At 44.4% G+C, this 25,844-nt stretch overlaps 1 protein-coding gene across 3 annotated transcripts; it reads left to right on the top strand.

Moving 5' to 3' along the window:
• The first annotated feature begins 8,335 nt into the window (after positions 1 to 8,335).
• On the top strand, positions 8,336 to 24,824 carry KIF3B (kinesin family member 3B). Of its 3 annotated transcripts, XR_007352633.2 has the most exons (10): positions 8,669 to 8,799; positions 15,490 to 16,931; positions 17,567 to 17,668; positions 18,368 to 18,490; positions 18,602 to 18,720; positions 18,926 to 19,039; positions 19,772 to 19,877; positions 20,365 to 20,543; positions 20,816 to 22,658; positions 23,866 to 24,824. XR_007352633.2 is itself a non-coding variant. In XM_048819467.2 (9 exons), the coding sequence occupies exons 2-9, from the start codon at positions 15,549 to 15,551 to the stop codon at positions 20,907 to 20,909; spliced, it is 2,220 nt and encodes a 739-aa protein (XP_048675424.1). In that variant the 5' UTR covers positions 8,336 to 8,456; positions 15,490 to 15,548; the 3' UTR covers positions 20,910 to 24,824. The 3 variants fall into 3 exon arrangements, 2 of the variants coding, with proteins under 2 accessions (XP_048675424.1, XP_048675423.1); XM_048819467.2 differs by lacking the exon at positions 8,669 to 8,799 and adding an exon at positions 8,336 to 8,456 and having other exon boundaries at positions 20,816 to 24,824; XM_048819466.2 differs by having other exon boundaries at positions 20,816 to 24,824.
• The last annotated feature ends 1,020 nt before the right edge of the window (positions 24,825 to 25,844 follow it).

Genomic DNA, 25,844 nt, shown 5'->3' with positions numbered 1-25,844 from the left:
GCCGAGGGGCATTGCTGGCACATGATGCCATATATCACATTGGTAGATGTGCAGGTGAACGAGCCTCTGATAGTGTGGCTGATGTGATTAGGTCCTATGATGGTGTCCCCTGAATAGATATGTGGACACAGTTAACAACGGGCTTTGTTGCAAGGATAGGTTCCTGGGTTAGTGGTTCTGGTGTGTGGTTGCCGGTGAGTATTTGCATCAGGTTGGGGAGCTGTCTGTAAGCAAGGACTGGCCTGTCTCCCAAGATCTGTGAGAGTGATGGATCGTCCTTCAGGATAGGTTGTAGATCCTTGATGATGCATTGGAGAGGTTTTAGTTGGGGGCTGAAGGTGATAGCTAGTGGCGTTCTGTTACTTTCTTTGTTGGGCCTGTCCTGGAGTAGGTGACTTCTGGGTACTCTTCTGGCTCTGTCAATCTGTTTCTTCACTTCAGCAGGTGGGTACTATAGTTTTAAGAACTCTTGATAGAGATCTTGTAGGTGTCTGTCTCTGTCTGAGGGGTTGGAGCAAATGCGGTTGTATTGTAGAGCTTGGCTGTAGACAATGGATCGTGGGGTGTGGTCTGGATGAAAGCTGGAGGCATGTAGGTAGGCATAGTGGGGAGTGATCATTAGTTAAAACACACAAGTTGATGGAACCTTATAAATTAACTTCAGTCAAATATCTTATAATTCCAAACCGCAACCTTTACATTATTTTTTTGAGAATAGTACCGGGGGTAGCCGTGTTAGTCTGTGGACTCCTTGTTGTTTTTTTGAGAATGAATACTTCTGCCCATATTTGTATTTCCATAACTGCCTACAATGCAGAGGGTTTCTTTTAATTATTTTCTATAGTATGTGGTACTGTCCATATTTGGATAGAGCACACTGGACCAAATGGACTTCTGGTCTGATCTAGTATGGTAATTCTGGTGTCTACTCCAGAATTTGTTCTGGTATTTGTTTGGTATTTGTTCTGCAGCAGACTGCAACAGAGAACAATTTGCTTCTCAAATATAAATTACAAAACAAAAATGAAAAAAATAGTATCTGGCTAGCAAATTTGATTTGTAGGGAAGATTTTACAAAATAAAAAATGGCCTGCTGTACTACTAATATACACAACTGGGGCTTGATTTGTCTGGATAGTAATAAACTCACATTTGTTCTAAAACACGGGTTAATTTGCACAAATTCAGAACTCTCCCCTTCCTCACATACATGCTCACTATTTCTCCTATAGAAACTAAGCTGGAAAATTATAGAAGAGCTGAAGTTAAAAGAATGTATTTCTCTTCTTGGGACCAGGAAACTATCCTTTACCCTTGAAACTCTCAACTAGACAAATCTGTATTGTGTGTACACACACAGATACTGCTGCCCAACATTTATCACACAACCATCTAAGGAATGCAAAAACAGTAACATAAGAAAATAAAGAGAATCTAAACCAAATTTTCTAGAGCCATTACACAGCAATAAAAGACATTTGGCTAGTCAACCAGTGAGCCCTTAAACCAGGGGTGGGCAAACTTTTTGGCCCGAGGGCCACATCTGGAAATAGAAGTTGTATGGTGGGCTATGAATGCTCAGAAAATTGGGGTTGGGGTGCAGAAGGGGGTGAGGCTTGTTAGGATATAGATATTCAGGCCTGTCGGTAAAGGCCTGTACTCAAAGAATTTAGGTGTATTCTTATCACTTGGCTAGTTATAGAGGTATAAAAGAAAGAATCAAAATCACTGTCTGCAGGTGTAAGGTCCTTCTCTTACTGTGACAGTCTGAGGCCCTGTTCTTAGGCTAAGGCCTTTGGCTAAGCAGCAGAGACAGCCATAAACTGGGAAGTCAAGGGTCACATCCTTACATTCCAAACTAGTCACATTGAAAGAAGGTGCTATTGGGCTGTTAGGAATACAATCCTGTCCTGATAATGCCTATCGCCTCCAGAGAAAGGGAAGTGCCTAGAAGATGTACAAGGAAACTTAATTTGATAGCATCCTGTCTGGCAAGAACTCACTTATCAATAGCTGGGATGTGAAATCCTCACTTCTGTATTGTTTTGTCATTATAGTTCCCACTTTGCTATTGTTTGTCTGTATAATCTCTGTCTGGTTCTGTGATTGTTCCTGTCTGCTGTATAATTAATTTTGCTGGGTGTAAACTAATTAAGGTGGTGGGATATAATTGTGACATAATCATGTTACAATATGTTAGGATTGGTTAGTTAAATTTCAGGAAAATGATTGGTTAAGGTATAGCTAAGCAGAACTCAAGTTTTATTATATAGTCTGCAGTCAATCAGGAAGTGAGAGGGTGGGGGGTGGGGCTGTGTGTGCGGGGGAAATGGGAACAGGGAATGGGGGTAAGGAAATTGGAATCATGTTTTGCAAAAGGGGGAAATGGGAACAGGGAATGGGAGTGGGGAAATTGGAATCATGTTTTGCTAAGGGCAGGAATGGGAACAGGGACACAAGTGTAAGGCTCTGTGGTGTCAGAGCTGAGAAGGAGGATACTAAGGAAGGAAACTGGAATCATGCTTCATGGAAGTTCACCCCAATAAACATCAAATTGTTTGCACCTTTGGACTTCGGGTATTGTTGCTCTCTGTTCATGGAAGAAGGACCAGAGAAGTAAGTGGGTGAAGGAATAAGCCCCCTAACAAGGCCTCCAGGGTGGGGCCAGAAATTATGAGTTCAGGATGAGGGAGGGGGCTCCAGGCTGGGACGCGGGAGTAGGGTGCAGGTTCTGGGTTGGGGATGAGGAGTTTGGGGTATAGGAGGGTGCTCTGGGCTGGGACCAAGGGGTTCGGCGTGTGGGAGGGGGATCAGGGCTGAAGCAGGGTGTTGGGGCGTAGGGAGAGGCTCAGGGGTGCAGGCTCCGGGCGGCACTTACCTCAAGCAGCTCCTGGAAGCAGCGGCCATGTCCACACTCCAGCTCCTACATGGAGCCACACCGAGGTGGCTCTGCATGCTGCCCTGTCTGCAGGTGCCACCCCTGCAGCTCCCATTGGCCGCAGTTCCCAGCCAATGGGAGCTGTGGGGGTGGCACTTGGGGTGGGGGAAGCATGCAGAGCAGCACCCCCTGGCTGCCCCTACACATAGAAGTTGGAGTGGGGCCATGCTGCTGCTTCCAGAAGTAGCACGGAGCAGCCCCCTACCCTACTTCCCGGCTGGAGCGCAGCAAGCCCCAGACCCTGCTCCCCAGCGGGAGCTCGAGGGCCAGATTAAAATGGCTGGTGGGCCAGATCCAGCCCATGGGCCATAGTTTACCTACCCCTGCCTTAAACTAAGGATGTATCTTCATTTTAAAAAGAGCGTGACCTGCTGATCAAGAAAAGATTGAAAGGATAAGCTGGAATTTCCTGTCATCATTTCTTAAAAAATCATCAGACACTTGAGAATGGAAACCATTAACATATTAAAACACACTGGAGTGTAAATTAGAGCTGCCACCTTTCTGAAAATGGAATGCTGGACAGTTACAGAAAACTTGCAAAGGGCTGTGGGTAGCAGCCCAAGCTCCAGAAATCTGAGGGGTTTAGAGCCTGAGATGCAATTTCCTTTATCTCTTACAAAATCCTTTAAAATGTCAACAACCCCCAAGGCTGAGATATGCCCCAATTTAAGTTTATACAGTCTTTCAGCTCGATTCTGTGTTCTGCTATATGCAGCTTGTGTCAAAACTCAAGAAGCATGGCAAATGGAATATAAAGTTCAGAGGGCAAGCTGCCTATGCATGGATTTATTCCTGTGAAATTCCAGAGCTCAGGAATGTATATGCTACTGGACATGCAGTATGGGAGGTAGACACACTGCTCCAGCCATAAGACTCTCTCTTTCCTGCCTCTAAGCATGTAGTAATTACCTAACTAAGGACAATGGTTGTCCCCTCATCTCCACCAAAGACCTGTGGGCTTGGCCCCAAATTCTTCAGTGATCTTTGCGACAGGCTGCTACCCCTACACATACCCGTGACCAGTGCTCCCCATCCCCAGCCATCTTGCATTCCCCCTCCACCACACATCCATTCCCTCCCACCTTCATCCTGCATTCCATCCTCTGCAACCCCATACAGATCCATAGCAATGTATGGCTGGAAAGGACCTCAAAAGGTCATCAAATCCACCCCTCTGTGCTGGGTCAGGATCAAGTAAACCTAGACCATCCCTGACAGGTGCTTGTTCAACATGTTCTTAAAAACCTCCAACAATGAGGATTTAACAATCTCCCTTGGAAGCCTAGTCCAGAACTACCCTTAAAATTAGGACATTTTTCCTAACATCTAACCTAAATTTCACTTGCTTCAGATTAAGCCAATTACTTCTTGTCCTACCTTCAGTGGACATGGAGAACAATGATCACCATCCTCTTTATAACAGCCCTTAACATATAGTCAGACTTATCAGATCCCCCCTCAGTTGTCTTTTCTGAACACTAAACATGCCCATTGTTTTTTTTAAACTTTTCCTCATAGGTCAGGTTTTCTAAACTTTTTATCATTTTTGTCAGGTTTCAGAGTAGCAACCATGTTAGTCTGTATCCACAAAAAGAACAGGAGGACTTGTGGCACCTTAGAGACTAACAAATTTATTAGAGCATAAGCTTTCGTGGGCTACAGCCCACTTCATCAGATGCATAGAATGGAACATATAGTAAGAATATATATATATATACACAGATAAGTTGGAAGTTGCCATACAAACTGTGAGAGGCTAATTAGTTAAGATGAGCTATTATCAGCAGGAGAAAAAACTTTTGTTGTGATACTCAAGATGGCCCATTTAGACAGTTGACACGAAGGCGTGAGGATACTTAACTTTATGGAAATGGATTCAATATGTGTAATGACCCAGGCACTCCCAGTCTCTATTCAAACCCAAGTTAATGGTATCTAGTTTGCATATTAATTCAAGCTCAGTTTCTATTTCCCTAAAGTTAAGTAATTTCATTTTATTTCAGACCAATTCTCTAATTTGTCAAGGTAATTTTGAATTCTAATCCTGTCCTCCAAAGTTCTTGTAAGCCCACCCAGCATAGTGTCATCTGCAAATTTTATAAGCATATTTTCCATTCACTTATCCAAGTCATTAATGAAAATATTGCATATTACCGGACCCAGGGGTGACCTTAGTGGGACCCTACTAGAGAAACCCTCCCAATCTGACAGCGAACCATTGGTACCTACTTTTTGAGTAAGTCTTTCAACCAGCTGTGTACCCACCTTATAGTAATTTGCTCTAAACCACATTTCCCTGCGAGACTGTCAAAAGCCTTACTAAAATCAAGATATAGCACATCTCCTATTTCCCCCTATCCACTAGTATCTTAACAGGAATCAAAGTTAGGCTGATTGGTCTAGAATTCCCCGAGTCATCTTTGTTCCCTTTTTTAAACATAGGTACTATGTTTGCCCTTTTCCAGTCTTCTGGGACCTCACCTGTTCATGAGTTCTTGAAAATACTTGCTAACGATTTTGAGATTGCTTCAGCTATTTCCTAAAGTACCCTATGATGAATTTCATCCAGCTCTGCCAAATTGAATACATCTAACTTAACTAAATATTCTTTAGCCGTTCTTCCCCTATTTTGGCTTGTGTTCCTTCCCCCTTGTTAATATTAATTGTGTTGAGTCTCTGGTCACCATTAACCTTTTTAGTAAGATTGAAGCAAAACTGGCATTAAACATCTCAGCCTTCTTGATGTCACCCATTATTAGCTGTCCTTCCAGAGGACCTAGGGTTTCCTTTGTCTTTGCAGGAAATAGCCCGACTTGATTATGTAAAGAGTTGTCACTTTGGATGGGCTAGCACCAGCAGGAGAGTGAATTTGTGTGGGGGGGTGGAGGGTGAGAAAACCTGGATTTGTGCTGGAAATGGCCCACCTGTTGATCATTTTAGATAAGCTATTACCAGCAGGACAGTGGGGTGGGAGGAGGTATTGTTTCATATTCTCTGTGTGTATATAAAGTCTGCTGCAGTTTCCACGGTAAACATCTGATGAAGTGAGCTGTAGCTCACGAAAGCTCATGCTCAAATAAATTGGTTAGTCTCTAAGGTGCCACAAGTCCTCCTTTTCTTTTTGCGAATACAGACTAACACGGCTGTTCCTCTGAAACCTTTGTCTTTCTGTAGCTCCTAATGTATTTTAAAACCTCTTATTTCCTTTTATGTCCCTTGCTAGGTGCAACTCATTTTGTGCTTTAGCTTTTCTGATTTTGTCCCTGCATGCTTGTGGTATTCTTTTGTACTCTTCCTTATCAATTCATCCATGTTTCCACATTCCGTAGAATTCCTTTTTGATTTTAAAGATTGCCTGATGGAGCCATATTGACCTCATGCTATTCTTCCAATATTTTCTTCACATTGGGATAGTTTGTGTTGCACCTTGAAGACTGAAACTTCCAGCTCTCCTGAACTCCTTTTTCCCTTAGATTTTCTTCTTACTTGTGATTTTTTTTTAATTGGTTAAAGTCTGTGGGTTTTTTGTTTTGTTTTTTAAATTCCATTGTTTTTATTCTGATACTCTCACTCCTTCCCTTCATTAGAATCATGAACTCTATCATTTTTTGTTTCAGAGTAGCAGCCGTGTTAGTCTTTCTATCATTTCTTGACCACTTTCACCCAAATTGCCCCCAACCTTCAGATTTGCATCTTCCTGTAGGTCAGAATCAAGTCAAGAATGGCTGCCCCCAGTTACATCCTTGACTTTCTGAAATAAAAAGTTGTCCCCAACATGTTCCAAGAACTTATCGGAAATATGGTTTTGCCATCTTACTTTTCCAACAGCTGTCTGTCTAGTTAAAGTCCCCCATTACTACCACTCCCTCCCACCCCCATCCTTCATGTCTCCCCCTGGCCCCACACGTCCAATCCCTCCCACCCCCGTCCTGCATGTCTCCCCCTGGCCCCACACGTCCAATCCCTCCCACCCCCGTCCTGCATGTCCCCCCCTGGCCCCACACGTCCAATCCCTCCCACCCCCGTCCTTCATGTCCCCCCCTGGCCCCACACGTCCAATCCCTCCCACCCCCGTCCTGCATGTCCCCCCCTGGCCCCACACGTCCAATCCCTCCCACCCCCGTCCTGCATGTCCCCCCCTGGCCCCACACGTCCAATCCCTCCCACCCCCGTCCTGCATGTCCCCCCCTGGCCCCACACGTCCAATCCCTCCCACCCCCGTCCTGCATGTCCCCCCCTGGCCCCACACGTCCAATCCCTCCCACCCCCGTCCTGCATGTCCCCCCCGGCCCCACACGTCCAATCCCTCCCACCCCCGTCCTGCATGTCCCCCCCTGGCCCCACACGTCCAATCCCTCCCACCCCCGTCCTGCATGTCCCCCCCTGGCCCCACACGTCCAATCTCTCCCACCCCCGTCCTGCATGTCCCCCCCTGGCCCCACACGTCCAATCTCTCCCACCCCCGTCCTGCATGTCCCCCCCTGGCCCCACACGTCCAATCCCTCCCACCCCCGTCCTGCATGTCCCCCCCGGCCCCACACGTCCAATCCCTCCCACCCCCGTCCTGCATGTCCCCCCCTGGCCCCACACGTCCAATCCCTCCCACCCCCGTCCTGCATGTCCCCCCCTGGCCCCACACGTCCAATCCCTCCCACCCCCGTCCTGCATGTCCCCCCCGGCCCCACACGTCCAATCCCTCCCACCCCCGTCCTGCATGTCCCCCCCTGGCCCCACACGTCCAATCCCTCCCACCCCCATGTCCCCCCCTGGCCCCACACGTCCAATCCCTCCCACCCCCGTCCTGCATGTCCCCCCCTGGCCCCACACGTCCAATCCCTCCCACCCCCGTCCTGCATGTCCCCCCCTGGCCCCACACGTCCAATCCCTCCCACCCCCGTCCTGCATGTCCCCCCCTGGCCCCACACGTCCAATCCCTCCCACCCCCGTCCTGCATGTCCCCCCCGGCCCCACACGTCCAATCCCTCCCACCCCCGTCCTGCATGTCCCCCCCTGGCCCCACACGTCCAATCCCTCCCACCCCCATGTCCCCCCCTGGCCCCACACGTCCAATCCCTCCCACCCCCATGTCCCCCCCTGGCCCCACACGTCCAATCCCTCCCACCCCCGTCCTGCACTCCTCCCCTATTGTCTATGGTCCCCACCCTGCATGTCTCCCCCGACATCCGCTCCCAAGGCACTTCCTCTCCTCCCCCCCGGGGCTCCTTTATCTGCCCTCCGGTTCCCCCCTCCCCCCAGGTGCACCCAGGTGCCCGGATGGAGCTCGCCGTGGTCGGGCGGGGCTCGTTGCTAGGGAAGCGAAGGCGCCTCGTCTCTGTCCGGTCGCCAAGGAAGTGAGACCGGTTGCCAAGGCGGCCTGTGGGGCCGGTTGCTAAGGAAGTGATGGCGTGGGGGCGGGCGCGCGGGTTGCCAAGGAAGTGAGCGGCGGTCGATCCCCCCGTTTCCGGTGCAGCGGGAGCGGCGGCGGCGGCGGCGGGGCTCCATGGTGACAGCGCAGGTGAGTCCCGCACTGACCCCCCCCCCCCGCCTCCCATTCACAGGGTCCGAACCGGGCCTGAAAGGGCCCCAGCGGGGGGATGCGCTGCGGGGGTGGGGGGCTTCGTAGCGACCGGCAGGGAGCCCCCTCCCCATCAGAGGGGCGAGCAAAGGAGGGGCGGCAGCGCTGTTGCACACGCCTATCCGCGTCGGGGCGTGAAAAGGAGAGATGGCAGCCGTGTCGTGCACGTGTGTGCGCAGAGGAGGACCGGCAGTCCCTGTTGCACATGCGTGTGTGCACCTGGGTGTGCAAAGGTGGGACGCCACCCCGTTGCACGCGCGTGTGCGTGCCTGGGTGTGCCAAGGTAGGACGGCACCCCCTGTTGCACGCGTGTGGGCGCACCTGGACATACAAAGGTGGGACGGCAGTCCCTGTCACATATGCGTGTGCATATCTGGGCGTGCAAAGCAGGGACGGCAGCCCCTGTCATGCATGGGTGTGTGTATCTGTGTGCAAAGGGGGCATGGCAGCCCCTGTCATGCATGCATGTATACACCTGGGCATGCAAAGGAGGGAGTGTTTCCACCCAGATGAGCATGTGAAGGAGGAACCAATTCCATGAGTACAGAAAGGAAGAAATCTCTCCTGTGGACATGTAAACGGGTACTTTTCCTTCCCCCATCCCTTTCCTATGCATGTGTCAACCTCTTAATCGGATTGCTGTGTATTTTCACAATGATTTCTGTGGAGTTACAGGCTGTTGGTGATCTCATAACCCACTGCAATAGCTTTGAGTTCTCTCCACCACAAAGTTCACTATTGCTCAGCTGCATTTATTGTGTGTTATCATGACATTTAATGTCATATCCGAGATCTAATGTGTCACAGTACCTACAGTATAGGATTGTTAGTCTGTATAGTGTGGTTCTCGTGTTGGTTTGAAGCTGAAAGCGGACACTCAGAAACTTTGTGATCTCATAACCAGAGATGAAGTTACAGCTTTAAATGTTCATGTAGCTTGGGGTTTACATAACTCTCAGTAAGCTCTGGTGGGAGGAAGGTATCTGGGAAGTAATAATGCCCAAACAGTGTTGGGATTGTAATGGGCAGCAGATTAAACATGGGTTTGCATTATCATATGGCAACAAAAAAGGAGCAAAGGGGTGATGGTCCCTTTCTGTGGTATGATCACACCTGGGATAATCTGTTCAATTCTGGGCACTTCTTTAGCAGAGAGTGAGAGAGAAAAAATTAGTGGGAAAGACCAACAGAGTGGGGGTAGAAGGTATTGGGTTCTGAGAAAATATTAAAAGAACTAAATGCAGTTAAGTGAGTACATAAGTCTACAAATATCTGAAGACCGTACACAGCAAGAAGGGAATGTAGTTATTTAGGATGATGCTTGGCGGTATAACCAAAGTACGGAGATGCGATTTTGAAAAGTAAGAATTAGGCTGCATATTAACAAAGTCTTCCTGACAGAAAGACCTGTTAAGTTTTTCAGATATAGCTGCTCCTTTGCTTGGGAGTATTAAAAATAGAGAGGTTAAAGCACACTAGCATATGTTCAGTATGGTATCAGTCCTGTATTGGCCCCATGGACTGTTCACTACCATCTCTGATTTCTAAAATTCTAATGATTAAATGTGACAATTTGTGAGATCACTTATTTTTTTTCCGGGTATGACTTCATAGTGTAGTAAAAGAGAATAGGGCTTAAAATTCTTCCTGCAATCATTCAGGGCAAATTTAAAATACACTAATCTCAGTCTTGAAGTCTAATGGATTAGAGGCCATTTGGGATGTTATCCAGATCTCTTTAGATTTACTGGTTTCATGACGAACAACTGTTAATCATAGCATACAAATAAATGGTGCTGTGATGCAAAGCAAGTGATAGTTTACAAGCCCCTCTATCTCCAGCTGTTTCTTGTAATGCAAATTTTGCAATATAATTTTTGGTGACTATAAAATATGCAGTATAAATTGTCCTTTAATTTTTAGGTGAGACAAATTTCTGTTCAGATTCCCTAGAATAATTTATAATGCTTTCATGGGGAAGAAGAGTTCAACTAATTAATACACAAGTAACTGTTAACAACAGCAACCAGCAGCAATGGAAATGAATCATGATGAGTTAGCATGACAATAGTGCAAATCAGGGATGAGATGAGATGAAGGAACTGACTTGTTTGTGGCAAAAGTAGATCTGAGATGTGCATTTGAGCAAAGGCAGTCCTAGGTGACTGACAAATAGACAACATAATTCTCACTAAATATATATAGGATACCAAACTGAGAGAGTGAGTGGTTGATTCCTCTGCTGTTATGTGTATTTTCTCTTACATTCAAGATGGCCACATGTGAATAGCAATATGCCCTCGTACTGAAAAAAAAATCTACCAGAAGATTAAATGAACCTAGGATCACATAATCCTAGTCAGTATCTCTTGCGGAAGGTGCCAGAGATAGAGGCAAGAGGATAACATTAAAAATAAAACACACCTCTGGTTCTGCTGCTGAATGAATTTCATTTGTGAATAAAAAGTTAGTCTGTTGTTGATAAGGTACATCCCCAGCAGTATTAATTATTGTGTTGTTTTTGTTTTTCATAAACTTTTTGGCCCAAGAAGAATCTGGAGAATATGTCTTGTATATAGTTTTGATTAACAGAGTCTGCTTCAAAGAATCCTGTACGACAGTTTGCTGCTACAAACGTTAGTTTAATTTGTTTGACAGAAGAGTGTTACCGAAGCAGTCGGAGATGGTCTTATTCAAAGATTATCCACATTGATTAGAGGTGGCATTTCTGTAACAGATCATAGCCCATGCTTTCAGAATCTCATGAACATTTCCATGCCTAATTTGAACGTACGTATGGTGGTAAAGGTGCAAACAGATGCACATTCATTTTTGTCCATGTGGTTCTGAGATATTTTCAGTTGCAGGAACTCTGCATGCCAGGGCAGAGGTGGAGGGAGAATCATATATGTAGGTGACATTCACAAGTTTATCAGCAAAGAAGGAGGGTATGCTTTGTGAGGTTTTACAAGTCTTCAATCTGACTTTCATATTTTCTCTAGACTGGCATTTTTAAATATGTATTCCTTTCTGTCCAGGTAGTGAGCCTATCCTTATTGGAGTTGTGAATCGGGAGGGAAAAGATCACTGTATTTTAGTCAGTAGCATCTGGAGACTCATTGGTTATACACTGTATTGAATCCTTTGTGCAAGTCTATAAAGCACTGCAGATACTTAGCCACTTTGGTTAACTCGATGCACGTTCCGGATCATCTACTTTGAGTTCTAAGTGTCTTCATATGGCATACCTTCTCCATGCAGGGAGGCAAGCAGTTTCCATTAAGGCATTGAGATAATTTTAAAGGTCTTACTGAAATTTCAGTAAATATTATTACATGTGTTTCTTCGGTGCTCTAAGATTACCTCCTGTTCTTATAAATGCCTTGTTCCCAGCATGGGTATTGGGATAGAAAATGTTGCTGGTCCTTTAGGTCTACACCTGAACTTCTCAGGAGGTCCCCTCAAGGACACAGACAAGATGCAATTACAGAATCAAAAATGTAGTCCTCAAATGTGGTATTTTTGCTACAGATCCAGCTAGCATTAGAATAGAGGGAAAGCCCTGAGGGAACCAAACAAATTGACTTTGAAATGTTTCCAACAGCTGGACCTAAGTATAAAGCAAGTTCAGAAAAGCCCATCTAGGATTTAAACAGGCAGCCGTCTTAGAGGGTTCATTTTTTAAAAATTGGTTTGTCTGAAACCTTTCAGTTGCGTTTTATGAGCTATGCAGTCACATACTTTTGGTGGCAGCCCATTGATGAATGGCTGCACATTTTCTTTTAAAGGGAAGCTCAATGTGCTAATGACTGGGGATGGATGAGCATGTTTCACCATCTCCAGGTGTCTCCTCATTACAGAACCCATAAACTGCGGGGCTTTGTGAATCAAATTGTTATGTAGCATGAGTTTTGTCTAATGCAGAACCTTGTAAAACTAGATGGCATTCGATCACTTAGTACTTTAGATCTTGGTTGTGGAATATATTCCATCATTTCTGGGTTCTGGAGCAGAGCTGGCCTAGACAAAGAATCCAAATAAAGGTATATTGGGACGAGAATAATTATGCCATAGATCTGTTGACCCTGTGACATCTAGAGTACATATGGCTATCTTCAGCTTAAGATGTTTCAGCTTAAGATGATTTAACTGGGAATTGGTCCTGCTTCGAGCAGGGGGTTGGACTAGATGACCTTCTGGGGTCCCTTCCAACCCTTATATTCTATGATTCTATGTATGAGTTGAAGCTGGGGGAAACTGGTGTTACTTTGCAAGCCCCAACCCTAAAGTAGTAGTTACACTAGAAGAAAGTGGAGTATGATCAAAGACCCATGTACTTTTTGCTCGTGTTATTTATTTTGATATTAAGTTTAATTTATTTTATTCTTTTCTCTAATTTTTAAGGACAGGGTCCTCGGCCTCTCATAACAAGTGGTGCAAACGGCCTTAAACCAGCCTTAGGAGGGAGGAATGTCAGGCTGATGTAAATCTGGTATCCTGAGTCTCCCATTCTCCATCTCTCAGCTCCATGCAGAATATGTATTGGGGCTGGCTACGAGGGGATAGGGGCATGATGGGAGTTGGAGGATGAAGATCCAGGACCAGACTCAGTGCACTTCGCTGATCCCTTGTCAGCTTAGTTGTCCCAGGTCATATAAGTTAGAATAGCCTATGGCTGCTCTAACTTGCACTAGGGGCTGGTTCAGGACCAGAGAGTTATAAACATAACCTAGAGCCATCTTTATGGCTTCTTCCTACCCACTCCCCTATGCTAATTGTGAATTGGGACCTGCGTCCTCTATTTTTAACATGCTACAGATGTTTGTATTGCAAATGCATAACTGCACCATAGATGTTGGTAGGGAGGAACCTGAAGGCTTTGGCAACGATCGGGAAGGGAAGCTGAGTTTTACAGCTTTTAATACTGTATGGGAATACTCCTTCCACCCACCTTATGAGCATAGTTGGTGGTGACTTGAAAGTTTGTCATAACCAGCAATGCAATCCTTAACAGCAAAAAGCTGTCTGATTGCGCCTGCCTCAGCATCATCCACTATCTCTAACATCCACAACAAGCACAGTAGTTAAATTAAGTGTTGATATTTAATTGCCAGTTGGTTTCAGAGTTAACACACCATTAAGATGAATAGGGATGGTTTACTCTGCTTTCCTAAGTGTGCAGACAACTCTGCCTTGGTTTGTGCCAATTCACATTGAAGGTTTTCTTTGCAATGTTAAGGACTACAAATACATTTGTGTGTGTGTGTGTGAGAGAGAGACAGACTGTTTAGCCCTGGTACACGCTACAAATTTCTATCAGTATAACTACATCTCTCAGGGGTGTGGAAAAACCACACTCCTGAGTGACGTAGTTATACAAACCGAACTCCTGGTGTAGACAGTGTTATGTCAACGGGAGGGCTTCTGTCGACATAGCTACAGCCTCTTGGGGAGGTGGAGTTACCTATGCCAATGGGAGAAGATTTCCTGTTGTTGTAGGTAGCATCTTCATGAAGCGCTACAGTGGCAGAGCTGCACCAGTGCAACTGCGGCACTGCAGTGCTGTAAGTGGGGACAAGCCCTTCGATTCTGCCACATGTTTATATCACAGACAGTCGATTCTGCATCAAATTCCAGGGCTCTGGAAACACAGACCACGCTAGGTATAATAGTTGAAAGGTGAAAATAAAGCTTTATGGGTTTCTCTTGAATCCTGGCAGCTATGGCAGTTCCATTAAAGATTTATTATGCTGTAATTAGACCTACAAAAGGTGACTTAAAATGTAGCAAAGAAAAGGAAAAAGCATCCGTGGTACTTTTCCAGGCAATATCTTTCCTTTAAGAGATCCTAGAGATGAGTTTTAAACTTGTGGCCAGAAACTGAAGCACTGCATCTTTCTGATGACATAACATGTAAATAACATAGGACTAATTAAATCTGAATCCTGACCCTGAAGTGCCAGAACCCAAATGTGACTCCCTCCAGAATCCAGTGTATTTATATAGAACCTCACAGTCTGTCAGGTACTGCTGCAGTAAAAACAATCAAGGACAATTTTTAGGCAACTAAAAATGCAGGCAGTTAAAGCTGGTAGTGTATAAGAGGCTGCACAAAGGCTGCTGTTCACCAGTTCCTTTTTGTCCTGTGATGGTGCTCTGTGACCTTCCATTTCTCTGCAGTATAAGGGCAGCTGAAGAGGGGGAGGCAGCAGCATTAGGTTAATGTAACTGTTTGATGCCCTTTCCCTGAAATTAAATGTGCTGTGCCAGGAAGGGTTTTGGCAGGGGAGTGGCTGCTCTAAGCTCTTCATTATGAAATGAAAATGTTTAGTAACAGCAGGTAGTTTTAATCAGAGGCATCTTTCTAAATTTATGTATAAGTTCTTCAGATGTGTCCTGAATTTATAATTTTGCTGGATGAGTTGAGGCTCTTGATCTAAACACTGATATGGTTTAGAACATAGAACCTCTAAACAGCATCTTTAATGCAGTAGGCAGCAGCATAAGCACCAGATAAAGTGACTCAAAAGTCATGTGTATGTTAGATTGATAAGGGCTGTGGTTTGAACCTGAAGCTAATGCTTTTAATTGACTATTCCAAACCAGAATGTAGAAGAAGTTGATTGCAATGGGTTTAACTAATAAAAAAAAAGTGTTAAACAGCATTTCTAATTTTTTTTAAAGGGAAGGGAAAGGGGTAAATTGACCAACTATAGTGATTTTATTTCATGAAGATTCTTTGCAACGTTTCTTTATGTAACAAAATATTAATCCATATGTAAGATTTTGAGAGATTGTTTCAAATAGATGAAGGCTTTTAAAAATGTTTACCTGAACTGTTATTTTTGTGCTTCAGAATCCATCACAGGTCAGGTGACCCAAAGCCTGCAGAATTAAATGAGTTGAATCTGTGCCTTTGCCCAAAAAATGACTGAAAGCTGTAGTCACGCGCCCTTCCTTTGTTTATTTCTAGGTTTTCAGCGCTCCTGGCCTTCCTGTCTGTCAAATCTCCCCTGCCACCGTCCTGTCATCATGTCAAAGTTAAAGAGTTCTGAATCCGTCAGAGTGGTGGTGCGGTGCCGGCCAATGAATGGGAAAGAAAAGGCAGCTTCATATGACAAAGTTGTTGATGTGGATGTCCAGTTAGGGCAGGTATCAGTGAAGAATCCCAGAGGAACATCTCATGAGCTGCCTAAAACTTTCACCTTTGATGCTGTCTATGACTGGAATTCCAAGCAGTTTGAACTTTATGATGAGACCTTTAGACCTCTGGTGGATTCTGTCCTGCAAGGGTTCAATGGGACTATCTTTGCCTATGGGCAGACTGGGACAGGGAAAACGTATACAATGGAAGGAGTGCGTGGTGACCCTGAAAAAAGAGGGGTCATCCCCAATTCGTTTGACCACATCTTCACCCACATCTCTCGATCTCAGAACCAGCAGTATTTGGTTAGAGCTTCTTATCTGGAAATATACCAAGAAGAAATCAGAGATTTGCTATCAAAGGATCAGTCCAAGAGGCTGGAGCTGAAAGAGAGACCAGACACTGGTGTGTATGTGAAGGACTTGTCATCTTTTGTCACAAAGAGTGTCAAAGAGATCGAGCATGTCATGAATGTGGGGAACCAAAACCGCTCAGTTGGTGCTACCAACATGAATGAGCATAGCTCCCGTTCCCATGCCATTTTTGTGATCACCATTGAGTGCAGCCAGGTGGGACTTGATGGGGAGAATCACATCCGTGTAGGAAAACTCAACCTAGTGGACCTTGCCGGCAGTGAACGCCAGGCCAAGACTGGAGCACAGGGGGAAAGGCTGAAGGAAGCTACCAAGATTAACCTCTCCCTTTCAGCTTTGGGCAATGTTATATCTGCCCTAGTAGATGGTAAAAGCACTCACATTCCATACCGGGACTCAAAACTAACTAGGCTACTTCAGGACTCACTAGGTGGCAATGCTAAGACTGTGATGGTGGCCAATATAGGCCCTGCCTCTTACAATGTAGAAGAAACTCTTACTACCCTGCGATATGCCAACCGTGCCAAAAACATCAAGAACAAACCAAGAGTTAATGAGGATCCTAAGGATGCGCTGCTACGAGAATTCCAGGAAGAAATCGCTCGGCTCAAGGCACAATTGGAAAAACGGTCTGTTGGTAAAAGAAAGAGGAGAGAAAGGAGAAGAGATGGTGGGGAAGAGGAAGAGGAGGATGGAGAAGAGGGTGACGAAGGGGATGACAAAGATGACTACTGGAAGGAGCAGCAGGAAAAGCTGGAAATTGAGAAGAAAGCTATTGTAGAGGATCACAGCTTAGTGGCAGAAGAAAAGATGAGGCTGCTAAAGGAGAAGGAGAAGAAGATGGAGGATCTCAAGCGAGAGAAGGAAGCAGCAGAAATGCTGGGTGCCAAAATCAAGGTAGAGTGCTTGTTGGACTCCTTGAAGGGAATGTTCTCTGCGTTTAAGGAAGGATGGCAGTTCATCAAATTGGGACAATAACCTTGTAGAGAAAGTTTCAGAGTAATGGTGAGAGGAGGTGCCTGGGTCAGAAGTTTTAAAAATCAACTTTATGTAGACAGAGGTGGGAATTCCTTTAAAAATTGAATTTAGAATTAGTGGTTCACATTTGTAAGATGTTTTATATAATTTATAAACTGTGGTTGTAGAACCTACTTGTAGGACCTTGGGAAGTCAATACAAGAGATTAAATGTGATATACACACTTCTTATAGTGCTGTAACTTCTAAGTAACAAGCTTCATTCTGTTACTGATTATTATGTGTGAAAGCCTCCATCTCAACCTCTCAAAATGTGGGACAGATTGCCACAATGGAGAACACAAGACAAATTACTAGTGCATTAACCTTACAATTATGTAGGATTTGACAGAGAGAACAATTTCCATAACAACAGGTTTAAATTTGGCTGTTCAGTCAGTGACACCCGTTATAAAGGAGAGTTCAGTGGTAAGTATGTAAGGAATTGTTTTTTTTAAAAGGATGGGTTACATGGCTGCTTGAGAGGTTAACCTCTCGGTATATTTTTTCTTTCAGGCAATGGAAAGTAAGCTCCTTGTTGGAGGGAAAAACATTGTGGATCACACAAATGAACAGCAGAAAATCTTGGAGCAGAAACGTCAGGAAATTGCAGAACAGGTAAGAGGCGGGAAACAGTTTATTATTTTGTGGCAAAGAGCTGCTATTCTAGACCTTTCAGAAAACATGAAGGTAAGAGAAACTATAAACTAGTGTTCTTGAGATTAATGATTGATCCCTAGCCCTAGTTTAATGATTACTAGCAAAAGAGAGATAAAAAGGGCTTGTGTCCTTCTTACTGCTTTATGATGTAAATGTTTTCCTCATTGTTTTTTACATTAGAGACTCTGGTCCTGTCTTGGTTAGAAATTTCTGTGGTGGAGGACTAATGAAATGATATCCTCATAAGACGCTAGAGGGTGAAAGCTGCAGCAGTTAAATGAGGGGAGGGATATTTAGTCAGACTATTTACAACTTTTTCTATTTTGTGTTTTTGTTGGTGCATATTTAACTACAATGACTAATTAAGATTTTGGAGAAAGAAAGTCCTTGCTACGGTTTCAACACTCCCACTCCTTTAACTGAGTTTATTCACAATAAATATCCTATGTGGCGCCCAACAAACCCTTCAAAGTCAAATAAACACAGGGTTGATGTTCCTGATATTTCTAAGGTAAAAAACAACTTGAAATTGGAATCTAAATCAAGAATCCTGGATCCCAGGCAAAAGGGATGCCTTGGATGTGGCTTTCATGTATGCAGGCACCGAAAGCAGCAATATGACAGTGTTGATCTAATCTTGTTTGTGGTATTCCTTAGAAACGTCGGGAGCGAGAAATCCAGCAACAGATGGAAAGTCGGGATGAGGAAACACTGGAGCTAAAAGAGACCTATAGTTCCCTACAGCAAGAGGTGGACATTAAAACCAAAAAACTCAAAAAGGTAAAAAGTAAATAATGCTAGATCAGATGGATTAGAAACTGAATGGCACTGCATGTGAAGGTGATAACAACATTGCACAGTCATTGCTCTGGTTCTTCTCACCTGTTCCAGCTTTTTTCCAAGCTGCAAGCTGTGAAGGCAGAGATCCATGATCTCCAGGAGGAGCACATCAAGGAGCGGCAAGAACTGGAACAGACCCAGAATGAGCTTACCAGGGAGTTAAAGCTAAAGTAGGTCCCATTGCTCCATATGCTGCCCTTAACTCTTGCTAAAGGTATTTTATTCTTGGGAGTGGATTGCAAACCAACTGCTTACAGAACAAGAGACAGAACTAGAAATTCCTTCTCTTTTTCTAGGGCTGTGTTGGAGAGATGGTGGGATGTTAATTCTCCTATTTGCATATGTCCCATTTTTGTTCTTGCCTGTTATCTACAGGCACCTGATTATTGAAAACTTTATTCCACTGGAGGAAAAGAACAAGATCATGAACAGATCTTTCTTTGATGAAGAGGAAGACCAGTGGAAACTGCATCCCATAACTCGGCTGGAGTGAGTTTACCCCCTAACCTTTCTTTAAAACTGGGTCACATGAAGACTTCAAGCTGGCCAAAGCAAGATTCTCCATATAGTTTTAGCCTCATCCAGTAAGAGTTCTTAAAGTCAGAATGAAGTTCTAGCCAAACTGTAACCTGAGTATAATAAAGGTGAAAGCAAAGTTAGGAAAACTCTAACCTATGAGGAGAGGAAGGAAGTTCTACTGATAGTCTTACATATATATATATATAGCATCTTTCTTCCAAAGGATTGTGAATTGCTTTGCAAACTACAAATAGTACTGTGTTCGTGATTTAAAAAGTCAACAGATTCAACATATCTACTACCATAGTTATTTCCTATTTTAAATATAAGCTATCTCAGAGGCCAGTGTATAGGAACTGTTGACAAATCCTGACTCTATATATATGAGGTTCCAAAGAGCAAATGTAGAATGAAAGGGCCAGAGGAATGTACATCATCCTATGGTTTGTACTATAGGAATATGTAGGAATCCCACAGTAAGCACAAAACAACAAATTGTAGAGGCTAACTTGTGAAGGACTGTATCTAATACCACTTGCTTGGGTTTTTACTGTTCAGTTGGAGCACATTCCCAGGTGCCTGTAGCAATCTTCTTTTTCCAAATAGATACACTGGATTGCCTCAGGGCATTGCAGATATTTTGATTTATTCAAATAATGAGAAATCTTTTTAGTTTTTGGCATGTACTCATCTCCTTTTCAGTAACCAGCAGATGATGAAAAGGCCAGTGTCAGCAGTGGGATACAAGAGGCCTTTGAGTCAGCATGCCAGGATGTCCATGATGATTCGTCCAGAGGCCCGGTACAGGGTAAGCCCAAACATGGATGCAGCCTGCAACTGTTTACCTCTTGTATTCAGAGGAGTATGAATTTCTGAGAATATATAGTTGTCCTACATAAACTGTGTGACAGATGCAGAAGACTGTGGAGAGGAAGCTTCCCTCTTGACATATTAAAAATGTGTCTTAAACCCAGCGGTCTGGTGTTGCTCAAGAAGAGTTTATGACCTTCATGCTGCTGCTAAGTTACCTTCACCTAGTGTTGATCAGAAGTGATAAAGTAAAAGCTTAAGCAGGGTGATAGGAAAGTCACAAGCCAGAGAGAATGCAGTGGCCCGAGAACAGTCTTTGTGACAAGGGTAATGTGACCACGAGCACAAGGGAAATATATGCTTCCAATAAATCTAGGAGTTCTGGTAACAATCCTTATCAAAGTGTGGAATACGTCAGTACAGTGAGTGGAAAGTATGAGTATGTGTGGACACTGATGGTTCCGGTTCTGCTTCCACTTTCTTAGGCAGAAAATATTGTGTTACTGGAGCTAGATATGCCTAGCCGAACAACCAGAGACTACGAGGGCCCAGCCATTGCTCCTAAAGTGCAGGCTGCTCTAGAAGCAGCTCTGCAGGATGAAGATGAGATACAGGTGGATGCCTCCACTTTTGAGAGCATGTCAAATAAAAAATCGAAATCCAGGTGAGTCAAGTTGTAGAAAGTAGGTTATATCCACCTCTGTCCATTGGACCCCAGTCAGCAATGTATGCATGCATAGGGTCACTGTCCGTCTGCAGGACTGGTCAGTGAGATGAAAACTAAATTAGCCCTGAGGTAGGTGGAGAGAGATGGGTAAACAGGGCAGAGGAGCAAGCTGAGATTGTTAGAGAATTATATCCAGTCAAACTCATTCAGCTTTTGGGAGATTCGTTTTGATGTGTAACAGGCAACTTTCTTTGTTTTTACTTCTTCAGGCCTAAAACTGGAAGGAAATCGGGGGGATCCTCTTCCTCAGGCACCTCTGGGTCTCAGCTCTACCCACAGTCCCGAGGGCTGGTTCCTAAGTAAAAACAACAATTCCTCTCCAGGGCGTGAACAGCATTTACCTTCTGAGAGCAAAGACAAGTAAAAATCTGCAGAGAGGACTCTCAGCCAGACTCCAAGCCCTTTCCTTTGGGGAATAGCAATTGGCTTTTTGCAGTTTAACTGACTTGTGTCAAAATGTGCCAGTCCCAGGTGTGCTGAACCTTGCAGGAAAAGATTTGCTCACAATCTAGCAATCAGCCCCTATTGGGAACAGATTTTAGTTAGGAAATCAGAAATGCATGAGGTACGTTAAAGTGTGTTAGAAGCAATGGGAAGCATGAGGATCACCTCACAGCATCGCCCTCTCTCCTTCTGTTCCAGCCCCCTTGCTGTACTGGGCTCTCGTGCTGTTGGGCAACAGGAAAGAGTTGAAAGTCATCTCAACAGAATCAACTCTCCAGAACCTCAGAATGGAAACTTAGGGAGGTTAAAAAGTGGAGGGTATATCCAAGCTTGACTAGGTGCATTGTTTTCCTCTTTCTATTGAAAGAATGGCATCTTCATTTGGGGTTAGAGTTGGGTTGAACAATCCTGAGAAGGGCAGGATTGGAGATCTGTTTCCATGCACTTCACAGCTAGACCTTTCCACTTCCCTTTAGAAAAGTAGAACAAGGGAGGATCTTGGAAGTATATTTTGCTCCTATAGAATGGAAGCAATAGAAACTGAAGTTCTCTATCTGTTTACAGACATCAGTAAGAGCTCTTCTAAACTGACCTGCTAAACACTCAACCCCTACTGGCAGGAACCACCTTGTCAAAGAATAAGTCTGCATACCAGTGCCAGATCCATACTAGCTCTCTTTCTCTCTCTTCTCCATCCCACACCTGGCTTTTTAGACCAGTTTCCATACTGAATATCTAAACCCCAGAGCTTGTATGGCCATTTTCTCAGATCTTCCACCATTTGTAGGAAATGTAGATCTAGCTTGGTGCTAGGTCTCTGCCAGGAGGCACACGTGGCCGGTTCTGCCATTCCCTATGACGTGGATGGAATCTGGAGCACTATGAGGCAAAGCCATATTAGACTTCACTTTTCTGATAAGTATGCAACCTTTCCCTTGATGTTATGAGGAGCTTCAGTGCAGGAGCTTCCTTTTGTGTCTCATCCTGCTCCAAGTTAAGAACATTCCCTTTTCAGTCTTAAGCTTCCCTGAATACAGTGAGGCTAGGTGGGAATGAGGGCCATGTGTAATCACCAGTCTGGGGGTGCAAGGAAATCCGATATAAATCCCAAGGATGGTACACTGAAATTGAAAGGGGAAGAACTCCTGCTTTAGATGGTCTCTTTTGAAAGTTTGCCCTATGACTAATATCACAGGCCTGCATGGTCCAGTGGGGAGAGGGGAGCTGCTGTATTGGATGGGCTCAGAAGGCAGAGTAAGGTGTTCCTGTCTTGCGTCTCACTGTTCAGCTTGTAACTTTTAGTTCCTTGTATATTGAGAGTTGAGCTATTTTTTTCTTGATTGTTGTCAACTGTTGTCCTGTGATTGTTTTTTACCCATTACCTCTCCCTCGCAGATGACCTCTCACTAGACCGACCAGTGTATGAGAACTTGCCTGTTTTTAGAAATACTCTAATGTAGGGACTCTACTTTGTGTTCTTGTTAAGTATCCATTGACTGACTCTGTCCAGTCTGGAACAACTCCATTGTATCTGACCGTCATGAGCAGAAGGAACACAACACTTCTGGCATAAAGCTCTCCTCTGCATCTTGCTGGCATGGTGCCTTGGTGAGTCAGCTGCTCAGGCCTTTTGTCCTTTCTGCTTAACTTGGGTTAAGTTCTAACTCAGCTGCTTTGATTCAAGGAGTATATTTCTGGATGAGAACCAGATTAATATTTTTTTAAATTTTGATGGGCGGGGGGAGGAGAGTTTTGCCTATGGGTGAGGGAGGAGCCATCTGCTCATTTTCTGCTAACCTAATAATGGAAGCCTAACATAACTTTCTTTTTTGTAAACCACTGTTTCTGTACAAAAAGCCTTGTGATGGTCTCTTGTGGTATAAAACAGAGTGTCAACGTCCCATCCCCCTCCCCGGGTATATAATCTTGTTTACTTCATAATTGAAAAAGAGGATTGTATGGTTTAAGTATTCAGAGAATTGAAATGAGACAAAGTGACTGTACAGACTGCGATGGTACTATATACATCTATGCCTCTTCACTCACTACTATTCCATTGGGTTTCTGTATGAAATTTTGTAGTATTTCCCATGTGGCAGGAATAAGTGCATTGGAAATCACAGCCCAAACCCAGACTGTTCTGCTTTTACTCTTAATATGCTAGAACGGCTGATACCTCAGAAAGCCCTGTTTATAAATGCATATAAGTGAGGGTGAGAGAAAGGGAATGGGGTAAGCAAAGTATAAAATTGACTTTTAGTTAGCTTTACCCACAGCTCCATTTTAAACAGTATGTCCAGTGAATAAGAGATAATAAGCAAATCTCAGGGCAACAGCAGCTTTCAGCTTCTCACTCTGATTACCTACCCCTTGAGTAGATCCATAGGGTACGTCTACGCTGCAATTAAAAAATTGTGGCTGGCCTGGGACAACCAACCTGGGCTTGTGGGGCTCAGGCTAAGGGGCTATTTAATTGCAGGGTAGACAATCGGGCTCAGGCTGGAGCCTGGGCTCCAGGACCCTGCAAGATCCCAGAGCTCAAGCTGGAGTCCAAGCCCGAACATCTACACCACAATTAAACAGCGCCTGAGCCCTGTGGGCCCAAGTCAGCTGGCACAGGCCAGCCACGAGTATCTAATTGCAGTGAGGACATACATTTTGTGGGGCAGCGATATTGGGATGAAGTGAATGCATGTGTCTTAAATTGTACAATGTTAGTGAAGTTCTGAATTGACATGTCTAAAAAGTTATCCTGCCAGGCTTGTCTCTCTCTGCTGCATGTGGGTATGATCTGAACCATCTGGGCTTCCTGCAGGTTAACAGCCAAAGAAGACAGGAAATCCACCAAGTTCCTGGAAGAGACCCTGGGAGAGTGTACACAATCAGTCTCTTCAGAGGACTGTATAAAATCCTCCTCCTCTTTGCTCTGCTCTGTATAATTGGATACGATTTTATTTTTCAAGTTACATGCAGTAAAGGTAGCTTTTCTGTTCCAGAGTCAATTCCCACATGAAACCGAACACATAGGAATTACAGCACTTAACATTCTTAATATAGGTCTGATAGCCCCTTGTTGAAAGGTTTGCATGCTGCTTGAATCTTATAGAACATATACCTCTGTGATGACCTTTTGAACTGTAATGATGCAATATACAGACTTTTGGTTTGATACAGAACTCTCTAGCTGTAGTACTTCCTCACTGTGTCTAGATTCATTGCCAAGTTTCAGAGAAGCACTGATTCCTGTAAATCTGGATATTTTATCTGACCTGTCTTTTAATTTCTGATATCTGACCATACAACCAGGCCTTAAAAGGGGAAGAAGTGATTCTTGTGGCTTTCTTTCTACAGTGTTAAACACATAGACAAATGAGAAGAACATATGTGCACAATGCAAAAGCCATAATCAGATGCTCAGCTGGAACTGAACAAGAACAGTGGTGCCTGGCTGCTTTGCACCGTGCAGTGGTCATTTAGCTCCCTATGATCTAGGCACTTAATACCTTACCCTCCTCAACCCAATTTCTCTAGTTTCTGGAATGAAATGCCCAAGGATACGTGTGGGCACAACTGTCTTTGTGAGATTTCACTCCTTGGTCTTACACTGATCTTGACCTTTTCTTTGGCGACCTGTAGACGATGAACGTCCCTAGTTCTGTCAATAGGTTTTACAACTTATATTTATTTGTATCATCTCTTTTGGCTAGGAATGTAAAAGTGATCCTAAAGTAAGATATGTAATAAAATCAATCAGATTTATTGTATCTACCAAAACGTGTCCTTTCTTCATTCTTAAATGAATTTATAAATCATTGCAATGTTCACAAATCCTTAGGTGGCTGTAAAACACCAGGCCCTCATTCTATTAGAAAGTGTCTGCAGAAGCTAGCCTGTTATAACAATGGAATGTAAATGTCATTGTGACAGGTAGCCCCAGAGAATAGCATACTCTTGTTATTAACAGAATATGTATAGTTCAAGCCATAGCAGCACAAACGTCCTCGTTCCCCTCCCCGCAAATGTGACTCACCTCTACCTTGGAGAGACCACTTGTGGGGCTGAAAGGGTAGGTTAGTCCTTTTGTCCTTTCTGCTGAGTGACAAAAAGGGATCCAGTTAGTGGTAATTATGGTGGAGGTTTTTGTGATGTAAACATCTGGAAAATGGAGTGAGACCACTAAGCTCATTTCATATAAGTCACTATATGGTCTCTAATGAAAGTTGAGTATTTTGGTTGGGAAAAAAACACTGTCTTTCTATTTTTTTAATTTATTACATGAAGCCTGGTGTTCTGTTCCTCAGGTATTTTATGACATGGCATGGTGAGGGACCTGTGTCCAAAAAAAAAAAAAAAAGCTCCAACGGAAAAACCCTAAGCATTCATTCTCTTCGAGCCTCTCTCACTACACACGCTCAGCAGTAAGACCCAGCTCTACAAAGGTATTTAGGCTCCTAACTTATATTGATATAAACAGAAGTTAGAAGCATAAAAAGGGGGAGGGTGTTCACATGGGGGTTTATGGCCCTGGGTCGGGGGGGGGGTTCACACAGGGGTGAATGGCTCTGTTGGGAAAACGGGCATGGCCACTAGGTAACTCGAGGGGATGGAAGACCACGAGTGTTGATGAAGCCCCCTCGCACTAGCCCCCGGTGTCCTTGGCCCCCCCTCCTGCCTGGAGGCACTCGCAGCAGCTCTGCGTACTAGGCCCAAGTGTCCTTGGCCCCCCTGCCTGGAGGCACACACAGCAGTTATGCTGAGAATCTGCAACAGTATGTTGCAGAGTCAGACTGCCTG

The sequence above is a fragment of the Caretta caretta genome, chromosome 13, assembly GCF_965140235.1.
Source record: "Caretta caretta isolate rCarCar2 chromosome 13, rCarCar1.hap1, whole genome shotgun sequence".
NCBI lineage: Eukaryota > Metazoa > Chordata > Testudines > Cheloniidae > Caretta > Caretta caretta.
This window is presented reverse-complemented; position numbering and strand designations above follow the sequence as displayed.

Coding starts and splice junctions, on each gene's coding strand:
- KIF3B (XM_048819467.2), top strand. CDS start 15,549: ATGTCAAAGTTAAAGAGTTCTGAATCCGTCAGAGTGGTGGTGCGGTGC. Junction 16,932..17,566: donor TGCTGGGTGCCAAAATCAAG/GTAGAGTGCTTG, acceptor TTTTTCTTTCAG/GCAATGGAAAGTAAGCTCCT. Junction 18,721..18,925: donor ACCAGGGAGTTAAAGCTAAA/GTAGGTCCCATT, acceptor TGTTATCTACAG/GCACCTGATTATTGAAAACT.